The following is a 20,977-nucleotide window of genomic DNA, read 5'->3' as shown; positions in this document are numbered from 1 at the left end:
CATATTAATTCAAATGTTTACACACGTTTTTTAAATATTTTTGTTCGATCATGGATGTCTGTTCTCTGTGATTCCATATTGTAAGTTGCGTTAATTTTTCATGACCAACAAACAAAAAACTCAATGAAAGCAATATACCGCATTCGACCGTGCTTCATTTCCGCATTACGTCGCCTCGTCACACACACGCACACGCAACAGAAAATTGTGTGATTCGCGTTTTGCTACCCGCGTTCTGTGAAATTACGCCAGCCTTCAAAAACCATTCCGCATAGCGGAAAAATAAATTAAAATCACGATTGGATCCCAATTATACGCCCGGTCTAGCACTATTTTGAATATACTACTGCCGAACATTTTTTCCCATCGCTTCACAGGAATTTGATCATAATTGGAAATAGCGACGCACGAAAATCTATTACCAACGCACACCAAATATACACAAATACACACAGAACATAACGTGGGGGAGATCGATCAATTCGTGCACGCAGAAACATTGCAATACAGGTCCACTTTGGTGATTCGGAAATGGCACGGAAATGCGGAAGAATCCCCGCGTCATTGATTGAAAGCTGTAATGCCGGTTAAGTAAGTTCCGGAGATAAATCAAATCAATTCGCACGCCATCGGTACCATTCACACTTCAAACCTCAATTGATGAGGGTTTTTTGTCTGCCTTCCGAAACCACTCGCTTTTATTAGAAACGGTGGAAGAACTCCGTTTACATATTTCAAGATCGTGTTCGAATGCAGAAAACCGAAAATTCTCCAACATCGTTTTAGTTCTGGTTCGAAACGGTCGGAGCATAGTGATACAGAAAATTTCCTCATCCATTTCACTTTATCGCTATCATCGGATAATTTTCCCCCAAGCCAAATAGTTATTTTTGCTTTTTATTTCAAAGTTGTGCTGAGCAAAGTGGCCGTATCAATTTGATAAAATTAAATTTATTTTGATGTTGTTTCCCTTGGCCTTGCTCGTCTCTACCAACACAGCACAGAAGCTGGTTGGTATGTGCGGCTATACTCTTACTGGGGAAGGCAACTATTTCCCTCTATTATGTTCTACACTGGACATAAGCCAATCTCGAAATTTGCCCTTTTATCCTAGTTTTGGTCCGAGAGCTACTACAAAAACAAAACACTCGAAGACCAGTCAAAATTGAAATATTTTACCACCCACTTTAGGAGTGTACTCTATACAATTACGAAAACAACCGACCAACCGTTGAACCGTACACAGCTCGTACGCTCAAAAAGTGCAGTTTTTTTTCTCTGTTTTCTGATGCAAGATTGTAGGAACGCTCGGTTCGGTCCATAGCGTTCTCTGATGTGATGTGATGTGCTATGGGAAGAATAAATTGCAAATGATAGAGATAATGCAGAAAATATCCCATTACCAACTTGCACTGAACGGAAAATTGCCGCTGCACAAGTACCCTGCAGCTATAATTCGCCTATTTTACAGTCCATTGAACGTAAACGAGCCTTGAAACCTTAGTGCTTGTGAGGATTTTCGGCAAGTCTAGCAGAGAACGATGTTTGGGTCTGTTGGGTAAAGGTATATGTAAAATACCACCACACGATGAAAATACTCTGTTCAAATGATTCCGACTGAAACGGAACAAAATAAGGACACCTATCGGGAAATAGCTGGTCTTATGGTTAAATAGCTTAACGACAGGATTCAGGATATCATTCAAACCATATATGTTGGATGCTTTTACCATATGGGTTATAGTACGTGTATAGACTATTTTTATAAGGGTTCTCCGGTACTCGCTGCAACAGAATGATCCCCCTAGGGTGCGGGTAATGAAAACAATATCTGGCAGATTTTTTTTTGGACTGATAGAACTCTGCCACGAGGACGGTAGTAAGACAACAACGGTCCCGACAGTTTCGCCTTGTGGCTATTAACGGTTTTGATTTGGTTTTTCCTACCGGTTCTTGCCAAAAAAAAAGTTATCGCGGTTGTCCAGAGCGAATCCGAAACGGAAGCTATGTGACGTCCTTAACACTACAGCACGGAACAAAAAGCAAGACTATATAAACAAAATCCATGTTTTTTCTTGTTTTAGCAACTACCAAAATTGTCCAGCTTTGATATTTGACAACATGATCGTTAATACACAGAGAACAGACATCCATGATCGAACAAAAATATTTAAAAAAACGTGTGTAAACATTTGAATTAATATATGATAAACACTAGCGCCGCCACACCAATCTATCCCAACTATCCGTCAAATCCATTCCGGAACCGATTCGAAATCCTGCATGGATTCTGTATGGAATCTTGCTCAAAGAAAACAACCGATTCCGACTATATCGGTTGATGCATTTGAGCTGGAATTCATGCTGGAAGTCCGAATCGGTTCCGGACTAGTTTGACTGGGTAGAGGAATAACCGCTGTCAAATCAGTCAAAACATCCGAAAAAATTGTCTTTAAAATGAAAAACCCGTCTGCACCAAAGAGAATAGGGAAAGACACGAAGAGTGAAAATCAGTCAAAACTGCAACACTCCCTTTATAATTATTTCAACACTAGAATTTTGGCAACCGCTTCCACAGGCAGCACTTTAAATGACTCCTATTATATTTTGAAAACAAACCGTATGTCGATCGTTGGATTTGTTTATCAAATGTTGCGCATTTCGAAACAAAGAGATGAAATAATTCTAAAGCTTGTTTTTACTCATACATATACTCTAGAATGCACCTCACAATCACGATTGAACCAAATTCTGACGAAAATTGAAATTTATTTTTTAAAGATGTATAATACTTATCTCCTCCAACTCAGGCAGGGATGTCAAGTGTTTTTCCAAAAAATCTGTAATATTTTTTTTAAAAGTCTGGAATTGTCTGGATGACCCAAATTCTTTAGGAAAAGGTGCATTCCTCACCGATGGGCTGTATTTGTAACATTTTAGTAATGAAACATGTTTGTATATTAGTAATTATATCGGCTTACTAAAAATTCGGTGATTGCGCTGCTAATCTGGAAACGCCAGAATCCTTGATTTTCAGTATAGAGTACATTGATTAAATTTGAATCTCAGAGTTTCCAGAATCTTGGACTGCTGGAACTTCTAGCTGATAAAATTCGGCAAAAAATTTGTTGAATTTCAGAGAAAAAACTGTGGTATGTTGTGTTTCCAGTTTTCTTAAAAAGTGGTTTATGTATCAAGGAAGAGTTATTGAAACTTATTTTGTTATTTTTTAAAATGTCTGGATAAATCTGGACAAATGCCCTGAAATCTGTATCAGACAAAGATAAATCTGTTTGTCTGGACGAGGCTTGAAAATCTGGATGAATCCAGATAAATCTGGAAGGTTGGCACCCCTGGGTATCCGAGCAAACCCCTCCCCAACCTCTATGAACGGTTGGTTTCAAAATCGTCCAATGAAGGACGTTCGTTGGACCAATTTAGACAACGTACAAATAACCGTTCAACAAACGTCAACCGTTGGACCCGTGTTGAACGGTTTTGAAACAATTGTTTGGACGTCTCAGTGGGCGGTGACTGAGCGTACCCACTGAGACGTCCAAAAAATTGTTTCAAAATCGTTCAACACGGGTCCAACGATGGACGTTCGTTGAACGGTTATTTGGACGTTGTCCAAATTGGTCCAACGAACGTCCTTCATTGGACGATTTTGAAACCAACCGTTCTTAGAGGGTATTCGGACACGCATTCCCAGTCACCGTGGCAAGCAAAAAGTTGGCAAAAGTTAAGCAAAGCGAAATTGATTCTGGTTGCATTTCTGCCAGTATTTTGGGCGATTTGTGCGAGAATTCTGGCAAAGAATTCGCTCGAATGCAACAACCGTTTCTGACAGAAGCGGTCAAACTAACCGATGCTGCTCAGTATTAGCCAGAATCCAGCCAGGAATGTACGGCTAAGATTTCTATACGCTTTCTGCCACATCTTTGTCAGATGTTTTGCTCGATTTGTGCTAAATTCTATAAGGTAGGAATTGCCAGGATCTTTGCACGGTTTATTTCCGAGTTATGCGGGGGCTCTGTTCCTATCAAAATTTGCCAGAAAACGCGAACGAAACCAAATTAGCCCTAGTTCTGCTAATCCACAAGATACGCGAAGAAATCTGCCGGAACGATTTTTGCCAGTAATTTGGTGACCATCCCCTAAGAACGTTTGGCTTTAAAATCATCCAATGATGGATATTTGTTGGACCAACGTCGGACGACTTCCAAATAACCGTTTAACAGACGTCCATCGTTGGACCCGCGTTCAACGATTTTGATACTATTTTTTGGGCTTCTCAGTGAGTAGAGCCACTCGAGGTGGAAGTCAGCCATGATTTGAACAAAATTTTGTTCGAAGATAGGTAATTATGTTCCCTACCTACCGTCAAAAATTCAGGTTGGGCATTTAAGGTAAAAAAAAGTTATTCAAACAAAACTTTCTTGTCCAAATTGAATTTTTTTTCAGTGTATTTTTATGAACACTAAACCAATGAAAGTCATAATCATCTCAGATTCCAATTTCCCAACTGCTAGTTGCCTGATACATGCAAAAAGTATCAGTAACGAATTTGGTATTCGTTTGGCATATTATCCTGGTTAACTGTACCTTACCTGCATCAATACTGATTTTACCAAATAACGGTACTATAAAACTAAGAACTTAAAACAGTCTAGTAACAACAGTTGTGAAGAGCAATTCTAGTAAAATTATCATTACGGATCAATTGTATAAATCAAAGCTAAACAGACATAACAGTTTTTGCAACCGACCGAGACGGTTGTGCCTCCAGGTGGAAGGTTTTGTTCTCGAGAGAGTGACGGAGTGCGAGACGCTGTATGCGTTATTGTGGGAGAGAGAGAGAGACCAGTTTGTTAAGTGTGAGTCGACAGTTGATACGTCGGAGGCGTGGTCAACGGCATCCTCGACAAGTGGTGTTTTGACAGCAAACCGCGGGTAGACGAATTTGCCTACCGCGGTGGCAGAAATCGACAGTGATCGTGCCTATACACACAGAAAAAAATATAGTGTATTGGTGTCGTCGGGCAATTCTAATCGACGAGAGGGAAGCGTCACAGGTAGCCCATTTGCTCTATTTGTCTACCGCAGAAGTGGTACGACGAATAAGGAAAACAAGTGGCACCGAAAAGTGCCGCATCGACAGTGGGATTTTCGCAGCAAGCCACAGATAGCCACATTTGTCTACCGAGGTGGTGGAAACGGAGAGAGCGCGCTTGTGGTGGTGATACCGACGAGCAGCTTAATCGGAGAGAGTTTTGAAGTGTTGCAGGTAGGACTATTTCTCTACTGAAGAAGCAACGCGACGAAGAAGGACAGCAAGTGTCACATTGTCAAACAACGGGCACCGAGTTTACAACGTAATACATGAGGTGTGTTCTATCGGTGTCTTCGTCACCTAATAGATAGCAGATAACAGGTATATTTTTCATTCCTTTTTGTGATAGTTTTTCTTACTAGGTAAAATGGATGAAGAGATGGGAGAACGAGTAACAGACCCTCCCCCTAAGCCTTATGCTGAAAATGTAAATCCGACTAGAATTAAAATTTACCCAGAGTCGTCAACGGGACCATGGATTGTATTTATTAGGCGTAAAGCAAAGGCGCTAAATATCATTCAAATTTCTAAAGATTTGACTTCGCGATTCTCGGATGTAAAAGAGATCGTCAAAGTTAATAAAGATAAAATACGCATTGTCGTTGGTAGTCTCAAACAAGCCAATGCAATTGCTTCTTGCGAGCTTTTTACGCGTGAATATAGAGCGTATATTCCTTCAAAAGAAATTGAAATTGATGGGGTCATCACAGAATCGAGTTTGACTGTTGATGACTTAGTTAAGCATGGGGTTGGTCGTTTCAAAGACACCATACTTAAAGACGTAAAAATACTTGAATGCAAGCAATTGCATTCAGTATCACACGAAGGTGATAAAAAAGTTTATCGACTGTCTGACTCATTTCGAGTGACTTTCGCTGGGTCTGCGCTACCCAACTATGTCATTATCGACAAGATTCGTCTCCCTGTTCGCCTTTTTATCCCTCGTGTAATGAATTGCCTTAATTGCAAACAGCTTGGCCACACAGCCACTTACTGTTCCAATAAGGCACGGTGTGGCAAATGTGGGGGTTCTCATCAAGAGGATACATGCAATGAAAATTCAGAAAAATGTTTAATGTGCGGAGAAAACTCACATGAGCTCCCTGCATGCCCCATTTATAAATTGCGTGAGGATAAAATTAAACGATCCTTGAAGGAGAGGTCTAAGCGCTCCTATGCAGAAATGTTGAAAAATGCTACCCCTAAACCCATCTTCTTAGAAAACACTTACGCATCTCTATTTTCGGAACAGTCTGACTCTGACGGAGCGTGCGAAGGTACATCATTTGTTTTACCCGGAAATTCCAGAAAAAGAAAACAGTCTTCTTTTCCCAAGCTGCCAAGAAAGGGCCTTAAAATTTCTCCACCAATAGATAAACTGCGCCCAAAACCGAAAAATTCCGATTCAAAACCGAAATCAATTCCGCCCGGTTTTGGGAACGTACAATCCAAACAGAACACCATTACTGGAAATAATAAAATTTCGACTTCCTCTGAGCCTCAGCCGGGGGTAGGATTATTGAAATTTTCTGAAATTGTTGATTGGATTTTTAAAGCATTCAATATTTCTGAACCACTAAAGAGTATACTTTCAGCTTTCCTCCCAACAATTAGAACATTTTTAGAGCAGCTGATTGCTCAATGGCCCATCCTTGCAGCGATTGTATCTTTCAATGGGTAATTCACCTCCTCCAATGAAAGATTCCATCACTGTTTTACAGTGGAATTGCAGAAGTATCATACCTAAAATTGATTCCTTAAAAATTTTACTGCATAATTTAAAATGCGATGCTTTTGCTCTATGTGAAACATGGCTTACCTCAAACATTAATTTCAACTTAAATGATTTCAACATTATTCGCCTAGACCGAGACACCCCGTATGGAGGAGTGCTTCTAGGAATTAAAAAGTGCTATTCTTTCTATAGAATTAACATCCCCTTGTTTGCGGGCATTGAGGCTGTAGCTGTCCAAACGAACATTAAAGGCAAAGACATGTCTATCGCTTCTATATATATATACCTCCCAAAGTTCAAATTGGACAACGTCAAATTTTTGAGGTAGTGGAATCCATGGCTGCTCCGCGTCTGATACTGGGAGACTTCAACTCGCACGGAGTATTGTGGGGTTCCCTCTACAATGATAATCGTTCCTTTTTGATATACAATGTTTGTGACGAATTTAATATGACAGTTTTAAATACTGGCGAAACAACACGCATCCCCAGACCTCCTGCACGTCCAAGTGCATTAGATCTATCTCTGTGCTCGACATCACTTCGGTTAGATTGCACGTGGAAGGTTGTACCTGATCCTCACGGTAGCGATCATTTGCCAATCGTTGTTTCAATTAACAGTGAATTAGGCCTTACGAATTCAATCAATGTTCCTTATGACTTAACACGAAATATTGATTGGAAAACATACGAAACATTAATTTCCACTTCTCTTGCTTCGACAGAAGAGCTACCCCCTACCGAAGAATATGAATTCCTAGCGGGTTTAATTATTGAAGCAGCAGAACAAGCCCAAACGAAATGCAATCCTGGAATGACAATAAATAGACGGCCCCCTAATCCTTGGTGGGACAAAGAGTGCTCTGATGCATATGAAGCTAAACAAGTTGCCTACAAAGAAATTATGAAACAGAAAGGGGGTATACGTGAGAACTTTGAAAATTATTTCATTTTGCAAAACAAATTTGACAGTATACGTCGTGCCAAAAAATCTAGTTATTGGAGACACTTCGTTAATGGCTTGTCAAGAGAAACATCAATGAGTACTCTTTGGAGCACAGCCAGAAGAATGAGGAATCGAAACGTGACTAATGAAAGCGAAGATTTTTCGAATCGTTGGATATTTAATTTTGCCAAGAAAATTTGTCCCGATTCTGCTCCTGCGCAGAAAATCACTCGCGATGCTCCCACAAGTAACGATTTCATAGATTCGCCTTTGACAATGATGGAATTCTCAATTGCACTCCTCTCATGCAACAATAATGCTCCGGGAATAGACAGAATTAAATTCAACTTGGTGAAGAATCTGCCTGACCTAGCAAAAAGACGCTTGTTGAATTTATTCAATAAGCTTCTTGAGCAGAACATTGTCCCGCACGACTGGAGACAAGTGAGAGTTATCGCTATTCCAAAACCGGGAAAACCAGCCTCCGATCATAACTCGTATCGACCGATTGCAATGCTATCCTGCATCAGGAAATTGTTGGAAAAAATTATCCTACGACGTCTCGACAATTGGGTTGAGGCGAACGGCTTGCTATCAGATACCCAGTTTGGTTTTCGGAGGGGAAAGGGAACGAATGATTGTCTGGCGCTACTTTCGTCAGAAATCCAACTCGCTTACGCAAAAAAAGAACAAATGGCGTCTGTGTTCTTAGACATAAAAGGAGCATTCGACTCAGTCTCCATTGATGTTCTCTCGGAGAAGCTACATCAATGTGGTTTTTCACCGATATTAAATAATTATTTATACAATTTATTGTCAGAAAAGCACATGCATTTTTCATATGGCGATTTGGCGACACTCAGAATAAGTTACATGGGCCTCCCACAAGGTTCTTGTTTAAGCCCCCTTCTCTACAATTTTTACGTGAATGATATTGATAATTGTATTGTCAGCCCATGCACTCTAAGGCAACTTGCAGATGATGGTGTGGTTTCTGTTACAGGACCAAAAGCCTTAAATTTACAACAACCACTGCAAGATAGTTTGGATAATTTATCAAGTTGGGCTTTGAAGTTAGGCATCGATTTCTCTACGGAGAAAACAGAGTTGGTTGTTTTTTCAAGGAAGCGTGATCCAGCTCAGCTTCAGCTTCAGTTGGTTGGTAGAACGATAGCCCAAGTCCTGACTTTTAAATACCTTGGAATTTGGTTCGATTCTAAAGGCACATGGGGAGGCCACATTAGGTATCTAATAACGAAATGCCAACAAAGGATAAATTTTCTGCGAACAATAACTGGATCATGGTGGGGTTCTCATCCAAGTGACATGATAAGATTGTATCAAACAACAATACTTTCAGTAATGGAATATGGGTGCATCTGTTTCCGTTCAGCTGCGAACACTCACATTATCAAACTGGAACGGATACAGTATCGCTGTTTACGAATTGCCTTAGGTTGCATGCAGTCGACCCATACGATGAGTCTTGAAGTACTAGCGGGAGTTCTTCCTTTAAAAGACCGATTCTGGGATCTCTCTTCTCGTTTACTTATTCGATGTGAGGTTATGAACCCACTGGTAATTGAAAATTTTGAAAGACTTGTCGAGCTTCAACCCCAAACCAGATTCATGACAGTGTATTTCAATCACATGTCACAAGAAATAACGCCTGCTAGGTATGTTCCCACATACGTCAATATACTAGATATTCCTGAATCCACTTTATTCTTCGACACGTCCATGCAAGCAGAGATTCGTGGAATTCCGGATCATCTACGCTCGCGGGAGATCCCTAAAATATTCACAAGTAAATATCAACACATAGACTGCCTTAAAATGTTTTACACTGATGGGTCACGAATCAGTGAGGCCACTGGTTTCGGTATTTTCAACAATAATTTTTCAATTTCTCTCAAACTTGCAGAACCCGCCTCTGTTTATATAGCGGAACTAGCAGCAGTTCACTGTAGTTTTCAAATAATTAATACTTTACCCCCGAACCATTACTTTATCCTCACTGATAGTCTCAGCACAATTGCAGCTCTACGCTCAAAGAGGATTGATAATCACGATCCATTCCTTTTGGGGAAGATACGAGAATCTCTGAGTAACCTGACAAGAAAATGTTATAAATTTACCCTAGTGTGGCTCCCCGCCCATTGCTCTATTGCGGGCAATGAGAAAGCTGATAATTTAGCCAAGATTGGTGCACTAGATGGTGAAATATATGAAAGACCCATCGCATACAATGAATTTTATAGCGTTTCTCGACAGAGGACACTTGCTAGTTGGCAAACATCTTGGGACAATGGAGATATGGGACGATGGCTACACTCAATTATCCCTAAAGTATCAACGAAGGCATGGTTCAAAGGATTGGATGTAAGTCGGGACTTCATCCGTGTGATGTCTAGGCTCATGTCCAATCATTATACTTTAGATGCGCATCTCCGTCGTATTGGGCTCGCTGAGGGTAATCATTGTGCTTGTGGAGAAGGTTACCATGACATTGAGCATGTTGTTTGGTCCTGCACTGAATATCGTGAAGCCAGATCACAATTAGTAGATTCTTTACAAGTCCGAGGAAGACCAATCCATGTTCCTGTTAGAGACATCCTGGCGTATCGCGATCCTCTATACATGGAACTTATCTATCATTTTCTAAAAACAGCGTCTGTCAAAATTTAATTAAATTCATCTACTCATTCTCTCATCCAAGGCTAATCATTCACCAATTAAAGTGTCCTAGAATATTTAGTTTTTAAATTTAGACAATAACAGAAACAAAGTAAATAAATACACCCGAGAATACTAGATCAGTATGAAATACAACAATGTAAGGAAAAAAACAAACAATAAAGTGATTTCAGTGTTAATTTTAGACAAAGTACTAGTATAGTTAAAATTAGTCTTAAGGATTTTTGTAACGTGCTATGTAAAAAAAGAAACTGGCGTAAAAAGCTTTTGCAAATGCCGTGTCAAATAAACGTATGGAAAAAAAAAAGCTAAACAGTATCCAGTGCTGTGCAAAGACAAACAATCCGAAGTGTAATCGTAATAATTTAGCTCCAGAAGTCGCCACCTTAGATTTCAACATGGCGTCAGACATACATTTCTGGCACCTACTCGTCAAGACCATTCCAAAAATAGACTGTGAACTTTGGACTCTGGATTCTGGACACCAGGTTCTGGCCTCGATATTCTGTGCTATGGTCTCTGGAGTCTTGATTTTAAACTCTGGAATCCGAACTCTGGACTCTAGATTCTGAAGTCAGGACATTAAACTCTGGAATCTGCACTCGGGACTCTGGATTCTAGACTCGGCTCTCCCCTCGGGACTCTGGATTCCGGGTTCTGATCTCTGGTCTATGGACACTGAACTTTAGATTCTGGACTCTTCACTCTCATCGTTGGATAATGGACTCTGTTTTCTGGTGCTGGCCTCGACTTTCTGTACTGTGCACTCTGGACTCTGAACCATGGGTTCTGATATCTGGGGTCTTGATCATTCACCCTGCAATCTGAACTTTAAGCTCTGCACTCGGGTCTCTGGATTCTGGACTGTGGACTCTGGTCTCTGAACTCTGGTCTCAGGACTCTGAGCTCTAGTATCTGGACCTTGAACTCTGGATGCTGCACTCTTCACGATGTGTTCTGGTACCTGGCCTCTGGGTTCTGGGCTCTGGAGTCTGAACTCTTGTCTCAGTATTTTGGGTTAAGTACTTCGGGCTCTGAATTCTGGTCTCAATGATCTGGACTCTGGCCACAATAATTTGGGTTGACTTTGGACTCTGGACCCAGGATTCCCGACTCTGATCTCTGGATTCTGAGCTCTCGCCTCGAGATTTTGTGCTATGGACTCTGAATTGTAGACTGTGGTCTCTGAGCTATGGGCTTTGGGTCTTTATTCTGGACTTTGGACTCTCAACTGTGGGTCTGCACTCTAAATTCTGGACTATGCACTCTGCACTCGGGACTCTGAATTATAGCCTCTGGGTTCTGGGCTCTGTGCTCTGAAATCTGAACTCTTGCCTCAGTATTTTGGGTTAAATACTTCGGGCTCTGGATTCTGGTCTCAAAGCTCTGGACTCTGGCCACAGTAATTGGGCTTGTGGACTCTGGATCTAGGATTCCTTTATTCTGGACTATGGACTATGGACTCTCAACTATGGACTCTGGACTCTAAATTCTGGACTAAGCAATCTGCACTCGGGACTCTGAATTCTGGACTCCGTACTCTGGGTTCTCTCCTCGGGACTCCTGGACTTTGGGCACTGTGCTCTGGATTGTGTGCTGAGGACTCTGGGATTAGTATTTTGGGATAAAAATTCTAGAGTCTGATTTCTGGGCTCTGGACTCTAGGTTTTTGACTCTGAACTCTGGGCTCTGAACTCTGTGCTCTGGACTAAGAGCTCTGCACTCGGAACTCTGTATTTTGGACTCTGAGATCTGTCCTGGGTTCTGATCACTGCGCTATGGACGTTTTCGACACTGAAGTCTGGATTCTGGACTCTAGATTCGCCTCTGTATTTTGGGTTAAGGACTCGCGACTCTGGGCTCTCTCCTCGAGACTTTGAACCCTAGGTTATGGAATTTGGAGTCTGGATTCTCTTGTCGGAATTGTGGGTTCTGGTCTCTGGACCCTGAATAAAATACACTGAAAAAAATTCTGTTTGGAAAAGGAAAAGTTTTTTTCAAATAACTTTTTTTCCTTAAATGTGCCCAACTTGAATTTTTGACAGTAGGTAGGGAACATAATTTCCTACTTTGGACCAAAATTTCATCCAAATCAACTATGGGGTTTTTTGTAAATCGACTTTAAATTTTTAAAATCGATTTTTTTCAGTGCTGGAGTCGATGAAATTTTTTTTCAATATTTTTATTCAAAAATTCAACTCCTAAAACATTTTATTGAAGTATTTATCACTTTTAGACTATAGCCATATGAAAAAAAAATTGGTAAAAAAGTTTGACCCTTTTTAAATGAGAGTCTGGATCATTTTTGGAAAAACAAAGTATGCAAAGTGGCTTTTTGTGACAAAGTCTTCATGTACAGAAAGTTTCATTAAAATCTGAGAGGGTGGTGCCAACTCTGAATACGATTTAGCGCGGAATTCGTCATTAGTAACAGAAAAGTTGATGTTTTTTATTGGACAACGATTTTTTCTGAGCCAGTACTGTTATCCACCCAACCCAGTTGCGAGGAATACCACACAAAGTAAAATTGAAATATGAATGTAACTGCCAAGCAGAGCATCGATATGGATATACCAACTAAGCTAGCTGACCAGTGTATACGAAAGCGGTGCAGTTCCATGAATGATTAATGGTTGAATTTTTTAGAGACTGTTAGAGTTATGCACTACCTACCAGACCGAATAGTTAGGCGGAACTAGTTACAGCAAAAAGTTCCGATTCAATTGGGGGAAACTTATATCTGGATAAAAGCAAAAAAAAATAGAAATTGGCTGTTTCCAAAGTCGCTAAAAATTGCTGAATTATTATCAATCCGAAATAATCTAGAATTTCGTCAAGTTGGAAAGGAAAAACTTGTGTACGAACAAAACGACAACACGTTTTTTCGCTCGAACTGATGGAAATTGAAATTGCACACACATTTTGGCTTACGTCCAGGAGGATTATTGCTGACTTGGAGTTGAATGTCTCTTTTCAACATCCTTTCTATAGATGCAAATTTATGTTGCAAAACCATGTTGCGGTTCGCAGGGAAGATACCGTTGACGAGTACCGTCAGCCGCTGCTTTTGGGTGACAGCTTGCGCTTCCGATACGGCCGATCTCGACATCCGCGTTCTCATGACTATGTCCATGTTGGCCAAATATTTGTTTTTACTACTACGTCAGAAATACCCCAGGGAAGCTACTTGAGAGCGTTGATATTTCTACTTTACTTCAATGACTGAAGACATCTGCCCGGTTCTTCGCAAACGATCTCAAAATATGTCATCTTATCCGCTCAAGTAAAGATTGCAGATTTCTCCAATAATAGCTTGAAAACTTTGCTGATGGTGGGGTATCAAGAACTGCGTGTATATGTTAATCCGAAGAAGCGTACGGCGCTCGAATTCTTAGGATAGACATTCCGGCCGAGCTCTGTCTGCCAAGCTGCAAACCTAGGAAGAATTTTGTCAGGTATGTTCGAGCGAGAGGTAAAATGGGGAGGGGGTGGAGTTATATTTTTTTGACTGTCCTGGGATTTTTGTACTTCCTGATATGGTCACCCCCCTAGTCAAGATGCTGATTTTGGAAACGATTTGCAATAACAGTCAAATTCAGCTCATAACGGTTACCCACGAGTGCAGTGTGACGTGGCCACTATCAATTTTTTTAAAGTAGCCATTGAACATAACCTAGTTGTGGTTGACATGATACTCACCTAAACAGACAGAGGAAATTTTCCTCTAGTGTCAAATGTGCTTGAAAATAGCCACTCGTCCTGAATCCCGCCTTAAAGTGTATTTTAACCATAAACTTTTACTTCATTTATCATTATTTACTCAAGCATTGTTCTCTCGTAGTCGTCTATTTTCGACAAAAGAAATCAGACTTCTTCACTCTGTCAATTTGCTAAAATACTGCTCCGCTGGTCTGCGTGTTTCTGTTGAACTCAACATTTTCCATGGTGCCGAAGGCGGAGCGAGGGATTAATTTGCATTTCAATTTGTGATTGTCACGCTCCTGATGGACTGATATTCCCCTTGCTCGACCAAGGCAAATGACTCGATTGTTGGTCATGTTCTGCATTTTTTCTTAGATTAGGAGACCCTTTATGGAGGAATATTGAAATTGAATTAGTCTATCTGCTATCTGCTAGAAGAAAAAACAACCAAAATGTTAGAGTTTAATTACTAAACACTGGGTCGAGTCAAAAGTGTGCAACGATAACAATAATAGGAACTTTTCATGAGCATCAACCTAAGGCAATTTTCAAAATTTGATCGTCCCTGGAAAGTACAGGGCAGCGCTGGTTTCACGCTGATTAGAATTTCGTCACTTGGAAAACCATCGTCCAGCACACATACACACTAACTTCCTTTGAATACGATCAACGCCGGACTTGTCACGGAATATTGAAACCGCACAATCGTAAATGTACTGTCCCCCCCCCCCTCCTTCCAGCACTGACATGGTCGCTAAATCAAACTACCAAGCACTCGTTGGCAACTTCCAAAAGCTCTTCACAACACCTTTTCCCCGTACAATTCTGGCCCTGAAAAGTTTCATAATTCAACCCTCGAAATCTACTCTCACAACTCACTCGAGAATCCTCAACGACGACGTACTGCTGTTTGAGCTCTGACTGTGCACTGTGATGTGTGGATTGTCATCAAATTGTACCAGTTCCCGCGTTCCTCGGTTCACCAGCGCTGAGCTACGGGGTGGTGGCAGCTTTCGACTGCCGTATCGGGAACCATTTCCTCCATTACCACCACCACCGACGCCACCACTGCTGTTGCTGCTGTTGGGAATTGTGGTCGTGGTTGCCGCAAAAGTGCAACGCTTGCCACTGCCACTGCTTCTCACGCTTCCTCCACCACCACCACCACCGGTCGGTGCTCCGCCACCGCCGTCGCTTTGATGACAACTATTGTTGTTGTTGTTGTTGTTGTTTGTATTGCTACCGTTACCGTGATTGTTTAGATTACTGCTACATCCCATGCCGAGGGTTTCCTCGCTGCAGTTTCCCCCCTCACAGCAGTCCTGATGGTGACCGAGGACGGACCGCCGGCCCCCACCACCCCGGTTAATGGTTCGCGTGGACCGGTGATGGTAGTAGTGGCTGTTGCAGTAATGGTGATGATGGTAGTATTGATGACGCTGACTGTGATGACTGTGCTGGTTGAATGATTGACGATTGTTCCGACGCTGATGGCTGCTATCGAATAGACTAGTATCCTGGAAGAGGAACGGATGGGGGGGGGGAAGGGAAAGAGAACGGAAAAGAAGCAGTTATAGCGAGCAAATTTCCCGGAGCTTGATTGAGTAATTTCGGGATTACTTACAGATGATGAAGCTGCTACAACGGCAGCCATGTGGCACTGGAAATAGAGGGAAGAAAAGAATGATTAAGGTTTTATGCTGCGATTATCAAGTTGAATTTGATGCTTGAATCGTTTGTATAGGAAAATTGTTACAGCAATATTGACTTAGGAAAATAATTTTGCGATCAGAAGATATTATATGACAATTTACCATACAACAGCGGTCGAAGCCGCGATATTATTACACATTATATTATAGAGTGTCACTATTTCGGAGAAAAAGAAGACTTCGTAAACAAACGTGGGATTGATATTATCCGCTTCTACGTATGCCACTTCACGCAAAAATATATGTAAATCATATAAAAGATGTTTTGTGGGACTGTCTCATATTTTACAGGTAGCTATATATTTTTCCAACTCTTGAAACTTGAGAATGATTGGTAAATTATTTTCTGTGAAAATGTTTGACACTATCAGTCTTACTTGACAATGGTTTCAGCATCTTTCACAGTTATTCTTTGCCCTGGTTGTTTTCCCAAGTAGCAATTGCAACTTGTTGAAAGTTTTAAATGTTGCACAACTGCTACACAATACTTTTTTATTGTTGGATATATTTGAAAAGAATTTCCACGGTTTTTTAAACTGATTGTGCAACTATGTAACTATAGAGCTGGCCAATAGTGTTAAGTATGCAAACATCAATAACAGTTGTGAAACTAATCAGAAACTTTTCTAACTTGCACAAACAGTCTAACAAGTTGCAAATGCCTCTTTGTTTGTCATTCCACCCTAAAACAGAACTGTCCAACTACCCAGTGCTCGACAAATGGCACAGCTATTGTTTTCATTATTTTGCTGCAATTAGGAACATGTTGCACAACATACAAACAAAGTGCGCTTTTTCCATAACATAGTTGTTACCAAGAGAGTTACAAATACTATACAGTAACAAAGCGTGCTACTTGGGTTGGTAACCCCTAGAGCCCTTCGGCTGATCGTGTTCGAAATCATTTTGGATTTGCATTTGAATAGGAACAATCCGGAAACCGGAGAATGAATTGACTGGGCTATTGTTAGGCTCAACCGGTTCAGGGAGACGTCCCTGTCAAACCATTCGGAATTTGATTCGGAATCCTGAATGGAACCAGTATGGATTCCAGCTCAAATGCAACAACCGATTCTGAAACCGATTGAGTCGGAATCGGTTGTTGCATTTGATTTGGAATCCATAATGACTCCATTAAGAAATCCGAACCGGTTCCGGAATGAGTTTAACTGGGTTTAGGCGAGCTATTTCCCGGTCAGCGTGGCAAGCAGAAAGTTAGCAAAAGTTGAGCAAAGTGAAATTGATGCTGGCAGAGTTTCTGCGAGCATTTTGCGCGATTTGTGCGAGAATTCTGACAACGAATTCGCTCAAATGCAACAACCGTTTCTGACAGGAGCGGTTAAACCAACCGATGCTGCTCACTTTTATCCAGAATCCAGCCAGAAATGTACGGCCAAGATCTCTGTACGCTTCCTGCCACATCTTTGTCAGATGTTTTGCTCGATTCGTGCTAAATTCTACCAGGTAGGAATTGCCAGGATCTTCGCACAGTTTATGTCCGAGTTATGCCAGGGTTTTGCTCGGTTCCTGTCAAAATTTACCAGAAAACCGAGTTCGCCCTAGCTCAACTAACCCGACGGGATACGCACAGAAATCTGACAGGGCTGCCAAACCAAGACTTACAGAAATCTAGCAGAGCGGTCTCTGCCAAAAAATTTGCTCACTGGGTTCAAACGTTTAAATTGGCTGACAGTTTCATATATGACAGCTGGAGTAAAACAAACCTCCAATTAGTGTGTGAGTGAAATGATTTGCATAGAACTCTATACACGGAAACGAAAAACTACCTAAAATTGAGTTCCTTTGACTCAATCTCGTGGTATCGTGGGGAACTTAAAATTAGGTAAACCGTGTTGAAGGTAGTTTCCATTTAACCACGGCAAAAATTACAACTCATTGATAGGTTTTTTATACTCAAATTTAAGTTGAATTTACCTAATTTTGAGTATACCCCAAACAACTCAAAAGTACGTTCCTCCACGGAAGACCTCGACTGAGTCGAATCTCTCGTTTTGTTTTTGACAACACTAATAAGTGCGAAAGCGACGCACAACTCAAAAGTAAGTTAAAAGAACTTATTCTGCAGGTTGTTTTATTTAACCGTGTACTGACTCCATTCAGAAATCCGAACCGGTTCCGGAATGACCCACTGAGACGTCCAAAAAATTGTTTCAAAATCGTTCAACACGGGTCCAACGATGGACGTTTGTTGAACGGTTATTTGGACGTTGTCCAAATTGGTCCAACGAACGTCCTTAATTGGACGATTTTGAAAAAAAATCGTCCAATGAAGGACGTTCGTTGGACCAATTTGGACAACGTCCAAATAACCGTTCAACAAACGTCCATTTGGACCCGTGTTGAACGATTTTGAAACAATTTTTCGGACGTCTCAGTGGGAAGCTTTGCATGGGCTTCTTCTTGTACTTCCCCTCTCAAAACCATCATGCTTAGTTGGCTGCAATTTTTGACACTTCGCTAGTCCGTGTATAAAGTGTCTGTAACTAGAACCAGCCAACATCCCGGCTCATTTTCCGGTTTAACTTTACTGGGATACGTTTGAACCGGAATTCAGGCATACAGCAGTCGGAATTCTTGGTCGAATTCTGTCAGAAAATACTTCTCCAACCCCCTAAGAAACGCTTGTTTCAAAACTGAAGGACGTTCAATGGACCTACGTTGAGCGACGTCCGAATAACCGTTCAACAGACATCCATCGTCGGATCCGTGATGAATGATTTTGAAACAATTTTTGGGCTTCTTAGTAGGTTACGGCTAATGTGTTGGTCAACCAGTGCTGGCAGTACAGCTGAGGTGAGCACGGTAAGATATGCCCACTAAATGTCTCATGGGGCACACTAACTGTTCGGTTGATTTGCTCCTATTCGCACCGAACATCCAGTACTGCTAACTTGTCCAGCAGTTTCGGGGTAGCTTTGGGTCTAGGACAGCCACAACGTCTCCTTCACTGAACGGTTCATGTGGATGAACCGTTTCGTCCTTCTGGGGAACTCTGGCATATAATCTATCGTTCAGTACACCCAGATCCACACCAGCGAGAAAGTGATTCAAGGTGAGAATCGCGTCAGACTCTTCGTCAATCGGAACGTAGGTCAACGGGCGAGAGTTTTCGACGTGCTCAATCTCGGTCAGAAGGCTCTTCATCTGTCAGTTTTTTCGTCGGGTGGGTAAAGACTAAAGAGACTAGAGTAACAAAGAGACGACATGTTCCGTGTGGAATTCGAATTCAGCTATAAGCTTCTACAGCCGAATTGCAATACTATCTTTAGTAAAAACTAGGTTCTATTTAACGGTGCGATTCTTCCGTCCCCAACTACCATTATATCTCGTCTCGCACCAACAAAATTTGTCCCATGGTCACTGTAAATCATCGTTGGCGCTGCACGCTACCTTTCCCTACTACTCAGTCGGACTTAAACTAGGGATAGCCCCTATGTTTGAGTAAGCCGGGCAAACGAGTGGATCGCAGGTTCGCTTGCTTCCGACGGTGGATCGACGGCCACCTCGCCCGGCGGATCGTATGCGGCTTCCTATGTCTCGGTTATGTGGCTAAGCCGCATCGAAATGGTACCCTTTAAACAGAGGTTCATGAAGGGTATAGGATGGTTACCGGAAACCAGTAAAGATCAACCGGAAATGAGCTGGAATTCTGGTTGGTTCTAATTAGTATTCCGGCTCCAGTGACAACCGATTCTTACTAGAATCGGTTCCGTCGTTGGAGCGGGAATACGAATTAAAACCAGCCAGCATTCCTGCTGAGCTTAACTGGGAAGTTTCCTAAAATTTCATCTGGGAAATAAAAATTTTCTGGCAACGCTCCAGCACCCCGTTGAACTCTAACGATTTCGCCACCTGGGAGCAAGTTTGACGCTAAGGAATGACCTTTGTTTACTTGCGACGTCTTTTGATTCGAGCCAACAACATCCGGCCTGAACCCGTGCTAAGTCAATGTACCAGATCAATGTGGATTACACAGACAGATTGCGAGCATTCGATGACGATTTTCATGGGCCCGAAATAGTCGATTCGCACTTGCGTGAATAGACGTTAAAATGCGGCCAGTCGCGCAAGTGGTAGACTGGCCATGATTGAAGAGTGTGAAGCTGTAACTTATGGGGTTTATCCGACAAGCTTCAGCAGTACGTGACTAGTCGCAGGGTCGGCACTGGAGGGATTTCACGGATCTTGTGCTATCTGTTCGTGTTGTGTTATTGGCATCACCGGTGGGTTCACTGGTACGTACCGTACTGCTGTTACCCCGATGAAGTTCGTGTAAGAAGGTCATGGCTGGTTCTTGAGCATGGAGTTCACTGCAGTAGTGGTGGGTAACATGGCGAACCCAGAAGGCGTCCTGGACGAAATATCCAACAGGTGCTTTCTTCGTCAGCGAGATCGGTTGGTGATGGACGAGACCGATTTATGCCAAACCGAGAAGGGTTACTCTCCTTGGCGTTTGGGGCCGTTGCCCGAGAGGCTTCCTCCTCTATTACCGGGTGCGATCGTGAACGACCGGAAGACTATTTGAAGGACCGTCCCCCGAGAGTTCGTAAAGAGTAAATGCACAGAGAACAGACGTCCATCTTCAGCATATAACTTGTGTAAAATCTCTAACGGTTTCGAAGGTAGTTGGGATATCCAAACCAGATGCGCTACTGTCGTCATGTTTTTTTTTGTGGCTGAGTTCGACAGAATTGACAGCGGTTATACCTCTACCCAGTCAAACTAGTCCGGAACCGGTTCGGACTTCCAGCATGAATTCCAGTTCAAATGTATGAACCGATAGAGTCGGAATCGGTTGTTTTCTTTGAGCAAGATTCCATGCAGAATCCATCTAGGATTTCGAACCGGTTCCGGAATGGATTTGACGAATAGTTGGGATAGGTTGGTGTGGCGGCGCTAGTGTTTATCGTATATTAATTCAAATGTTTACACACGTTTTTTAAATATTTTTGTTCGATCATGGATGTCTGTTCTCTGTGGTTCGACCTTGGTTGGGCGACTGACGATCCCCTTTCCGGGCCTTGGTAGCAGTGAGTCTCAGCGGTATTGTTG

The 20,977-nt window shown here is 41.9% G+C and overlaps 1 protein-coding gene across 2 annotated transcripts; it reads right to left on the bottom strand.

Annotated features, from left to right (window-relative positions):
* Positions 1–12,749: 12,749 nt before the first annotated feature.
* LOC131694712 (protein doublesex-like) lies at positions 12,750–15,849 on the bottom strand. 2 transcript variants are annotated; one of them, XM_058983189.1, is made up of 3 exons: positions 15,817–15,849; positions 15,072–15,709; positions 12,750–14,578 (listed from the first exon to the last, which is right to left on the bottom strand). In XM_058983189.1, the coding sequence occupies exons 1-3, from the start codon at positions 15,844–15,846 to the stop codon at positions 14,569–14,571; spliced, it is 678 nt and encodes a 225-aa protein (XP_058839172.1). In that variant the 5' UTR covers positions 15,847–15,849; the 3' UTR covers positions 12,750–14,568. The 2 variants fall into 2 exon arrangements, with proteins under 2 accessions (XP_058839172.1, XP_058839173.1); XM_058983190.1 differs by having other exon boundaries at positions 12,750–15,709.
* Between the last annotated feature and the right edge of the window lie 5,128 nt (positions 15,850–20,977).

This window comes from Topomyia yanbarensis, unplaced genomic scaffold (assembly GCF_030247195.1).
Source record: "Topomyia yanbarensis strain Yona2022 unplaced genomic scaffold, ASM3024719v1 HiC_scaffold_120, whole genome shotgun sequence".
Lineage (NCBI taxonomy): Eukaryota > Metazoa > Arthropoda > Insecta > Diptera > Culicidae > Topomyia > Topomyia yanbarensis.
Note: the sequence above shows the minus strand (reverse complement) of the source record. Positions and strands in the feature narration are given on the sequence as shown.